At 32.9% G+C, this 4,970-nt stretch overlaps 1 protein-coding gene across 5 annotated transcripts in view; it reads right to left on the bottom strand.

Annotated features, from left to right (window-relative positions):
* Positions 1–295: 295 nt before the first annotated feature.
* Positions 296–4,970, bottom strand: part of LOC100165691 (cytochrome P450 306a1) — a 35,444-nt gene continuing 30,769 nt past the window's right edge. For 4 of the 5 annotated variants that reach the window (XM_001947839.5, XM_016808389.2, XM_029490963.1 and 1 more), the window contains 6 exons: positions 2,674–3,045; positions 2,381–2,526; positions 2,090–2,289; positions 1,698–1,992; positions 693–1,023; positions 410–603 (listed from right to left, as the gene is read on the bottom strand). In XM_001947839.5, coding sequence (XP_001947874.1) covers positions 410–603; positions 693–1,023; positions 1,698–1,992; positions 2,090–2,289; positions 2,381–2,526; positions 2,674–2,986 — 1,479 coding nt within the window. In that variant the 5' untranslated portion in view covers positions 2,987–3,045. Of the gene's footprint in view, positions 604–692; positions 1,024–1,697; positions 1,993–2,089; positions 2,290–2,380; positions 2,527–2,673; positions 3,046–4,970 lie in introns of those variants that run through there. The other variant, XM_029490964.1, reaches the window with a different exon arrangement.

Here is a 4,970-nt window from a genome sequence, read left to right as displayed (position 1 = left end):
AACCGTTCCCACACGCACACACGATACATTGATTTAGTCCGGAGAGCTGATATTAATTTAAAGTGGTAGGTACCGTCATGACATAAAACGAGTGATTTGTGATTTGTAAATATAATTATTATGATTAGATAAAATTTTGAAATAATTGGTAATTTTTAGTTGTAGACGAACGTTACTGGTGACGTCGATGGGATCGCCGTGTAAGATAAGTAGGTACCTATAAAGGATAATATGTAGAATAAGAATATGTACGAAAGTTGGCGGTATGGAAAACATAAATTTGGCGAACATCCCATAGGTAATATCCAAAATAACCTATTTACAATAGATTTTCGTACGTTTATATATTTTATTTAAAGATCATATTTTTATAATCGATTGAAAACAAATTGCGAACCGATTCACAATATTAAATTCGAGATTTAAAAACAACTTTGTGCGTGGCCGGACTGAGCGTTATGCCAAACTCCCCGTCCATGATGGTGTTGATTTCTTTTTCAGATAGACCTTGTTCTGCGGAAACATTGAAATTGTGGATTATATTTGCACCGAACAGATAGAGTATCCAGTAGGAAAGCGTGTCTCCGACACAAGCTCTTTTACCTGAAAACAGCGCATAAGATATTGACAAATTGGTTCAATCAAAAAAAAAAAAAAAAAAATCGACGTTTATAATATAAGTTATAACTAACCGGCTTGAAATGGCATGAAGGCCTTGTGGTTGATCATATTCCCTTCGTCGTCCAAAAATCTTTTCGGTCGGAACGTCTCCGGGTCCGTCCAATATTTTTCGTCGTGATGCATTGCCCACTGCAGCGGTAAAACCATGGTCCCTTTTGGTATGCGGTATCCCGAAATCGTAATTTCGGTGTTCACCGACCGCGGTATACCAGACGGAGCCACCGGCCGCAATCGCATCGTTTCAGACACGCAAGCTTTTAGCAGCGGAATGCTTTCTATTTGCTCTAGACCTATTAATCCACCATCGGTACACGCAGAATCCAGCAATTTCTGTAAGTCGTTCTAAAAATGATTTGTTTTATTTAAATCGTATCAATATAACGCGTTATCGCTAATTTTTTATTAGTATATTAATTGTTATTTATATTTTTAGATTCTAATATATTATCATGTATACATAATAACTATATAGGTATCTTACAAACCACAGTTAATTCTCATAATTTATTTTAAATCATAATATTTGTATATTATGTTACCGTTTTATTAATTTCAAGACATTTTTTAAGTTAATCTATGTATATTTGTTTTTATTTTTTTTTTATTCTTACAAAATCTGTTTATCTGAGTTGTATAGGTGCTTATATTAAGTGTTCATATGATATATTATATAAAATATATTGAAAACGATCGTAGAAGTAAATAGGTGATTTTGATAAAAATTTAAATTTGATAGCATAATTCATTATAATATATACAATATTCATGTACTACTGCAGTTAACCTACAATCAACAGTTTAAAATAATATTCAGATCAGTAATAATACCTACCTGTATTTTATTATTTTCTTTTTTCATTTTTCATTTTTAACTATAAATAGGTATGAACTACATAATATTATATAAAAAATAAATAAATATTCGTAAAAAACTGTTACATATATGATTATATCCGTGTATAATAACCCTATGGCCTATATTATTTAGATTTTTTTTTTAAAAATGTGATTATTACTTGTATTTCTTGGTTTAAAGCCATGTACAGAAGAAACCATCTTAGGGTATTTACGGTTGTTTCGACACCAGCACCGAAAAGATCAGACAGAAGAAAACAACATTGTTTTTCGGTGAAGTAATGGGAATCCTTGTCATTTTTTCTCTTGGTCATTTCTTTCATGAACATGGCCATCAGATCGTCACTTTCGTGAATTTCGTTGCCTCGTTTCTCCATCAAAGTTTTATATATGAGATGCGTGTTTTTAACTCCCTCGATTACTTCAAAAACAGTATTTCTGTATTTCGGTATTATCCTAAGACAATTATACATCAAAAATATATATCATTTTTAACACGTCATTACTATATTATAGGGATATTGAGCGAGTAATTATTATAATCGTTTCTAACTTCAATATTGGCAAAACACTTAATGGGGTGGCTATGGCGAATTTTTTGGATCCGTCTTCAGCCAAATTTCGTAAATAAATCCAATTAGGGTCATCTTCTGGCCACGCTTTACCCAACACTATGAGATTTATGAAATCTCCTATGTGTACAAGAAAAAACGTCCCCGTGTCAATCGGACGATTATTTGATTGACGTAATTTCTAAAAAAAAAAATATGTATTACCGAATTACATGTAGATATAATATTTATAAATTATCTATAATTGTCTCGGCATAAAGTGTAAGTGTTACCGAGATCGTAGTAGACACGGCGTCGGCAATAAGTAGTTGTAAGTTATTTTTCTTGTCCCCGAACTTGGTCACGCCGATCACCTTAAGCCAATTGCAAACAAATTTTCGTTGTTCTTTCCAAAGAGGCCCGTGTGTAAATATCAAACCTGTATAGATTATTACAATTTAAAATAAACCTACTTTAAAATATTGTTAAAATGAGCCATAATAACTATTAACTATACAATACTCTATAATCTTATTCAAACTGATATAGGAAGTTTAGGTACGCCTATAGTATAATTAGTACCTACCATGTTCTTGCATTATTTCATTGACAACTTCGAAGTTGGTGCGATCTGCTAGTTCGTTCCTCGCTAAGGCCATTCTAACCAGTGTCGGGTCCGACATAACGACTGCAAAATGTTTGCCCATCTGAATGCTGTAAATCGGTCCATACTTACTAGCCAGTGCCGTTAACGTTTTGTAAGGTTCGGTTGGATTTAACCACGGTAGATAGCCGAAAATTGGAACACCCCAAGGACCTGGGGGTAAGTTTCTGTTGGAACGCCACAGGTAGCCAGCACATAATACTCCAAATAGTATTACGCCGATGATCCAAAACATTATTTATGTTCCTTTATACGATTTGACAGATAGACAGATTGTAATACAATAATAGGTACCTAAAAAATTATGGTTTTAGATTGGTAAAACATTATTATTGCGTTGGGGGTGACATGTGATGTAAGTAATTAAACTATAACACTTTAATATATAACTTTAATATTTACAATCAGTAATTAAAATTAAAAACATTTTATTATGTATAAATTTGGTGTTGAATTACAATAGAAATTGGATGATGTGTGCAGGAAAGATCAATGGACAACTTCCAGTTACACAACTTCGGCTACACAAATTTATATAGTTTTATAGATTTTAACATAAATATTATATTTTTAAGCTGGCTACAACTTTTTTTTCTGATAGATTTTCGTAACGCTTATAAAGTTATAGCAATTATTATTATTGTTTTCCCCAAAAACATATTTATGATTCATAGATTTTCCTTGCAGACGTAAAATATCAAATACCTATAACGTTTTATGTTCAGCATGTGCTAACGACTGCAGTCGTTTGTGTGTGTGTGTGTGTGTGTGTGTGTGTGTGTGTGTGCCATGAATAAAATGGTAACAATTTTTTTTTGTTTACATTTGTCTCGCAAGACAAATCAGTTACGTCGATTGACAAACACAGTAATACAGTAATATAATGTCCTACTACCTATATTATACTTACAGTAATTTTAGATTCTGATTTCTGGGCTCCGATAGTTTCGCTAACAAATGGCCGCTATATATAGATTATAAACGTAATTTTTTACATTTATTCTCAGTGGTTTCCTTGGGCGGCTAAATTATGTGTATGAACTATCGTATATTTTTGAAAAAAATGACAGTGAGCGAGCGCGGTTCGTAACCAACACGCATTTGCTAGTAGATTCTGTTTTCCATACACGATCACTACAGGCCACGATATCTTGCCCGTACGATACACCGTCTACATCGGCGAATGCGATGATTTTTATGTTTATCGTTATGGCTTTCAAATGCTATATTGAATAATAATAATATACGAACACAAGTATTATAGCGCTCGCGGGGCAGTAAGTTGTAGCTAGGTATAAATACTGCTGCCCACCCGACTCCTGCTGCGGTATGTCACACCGGGTTTGTTTCTTTCTTTTATTTTTATATGCGCACACCGCGAGCGTATTCCGTTCACGACGCATTTCGACCTTTTATATTTATTTGTATATTATATATTATAGTTTTTTACCTTCCCCGTGTTTTGATCGCGTCCCGTTCAAAACTGGTTGTAAAGTGGAGCATAATATTTATTATATTATTATCCGATTGCGTCCCAAATGCGGGTGAACGAAAAAAAAATGTATACAAACTATATATAGAACGCGTCCAGCGGGTGCGGTACGGGAGAAAAAAAAACGGATTTCGAACGGTACAAATTTGTACATATCGCTATAATATAGTATGCTATTGCGAAACGACATAATATCATATGGAAAAAGAAAAGAAATGAATATTAACACTAAGCACCGGAGTCCGGAATATTTAAATGTCAGCATATATCCGTGTATAGGTACTATTCCAAAACCTGACATAAGAAAATTATACAAAGGAAGTTGTTAGCATAAAATATCTATCCCACATGTCTATACGCATACATGTATATATAATATTATACCTATATATGACTAAAATATTGTTTTGTAAATTGTATTTTTAGATTCTGAGTGGAACGATGAATTTATTGATTTTACAATGATGTGTGTTTTTTTTTTATTTTTCTTTGTGTGTGTACACGATAAGTAGTCGAAATAATGCTTCGATTTTCAACTTCAGTATCTTGTTCGGTTGGAAAGTGAATATCGTTGGTGCATTGGGGAGGTCAAAATTTAAAATTCCCAGTAATTTTCAAAAGCGCCAAGAAAAACCAAAGAAAAATTATGAAAAACGGGAATTTTTACGCAAATCATTTTTCACAAAATTGAATTTGGTTTTGGTGTAACTTTAAAAAAATGACTGTA

The sequence above is a fragment of the Acyrthosiphon pisum genome, chromosome A2 (genome assembly GCF_005508785.2).
Source record: "Acyrthosiphon pisum isolate AL4f chromosome A2, pea_aphid_22Mar2018_4r6ur, whole genome shotgun sequence".
Classification (NCBI taxonomy): Eukaryota; Metazoa; Arthropoda; class Insecta; order Hemiptera; family Aphididae; genus Acyrthosiphon; species Acyrthosiphon pisum.
This window is presented reverse-complemented; position numbering and strand designations above follow the sequence as displayed.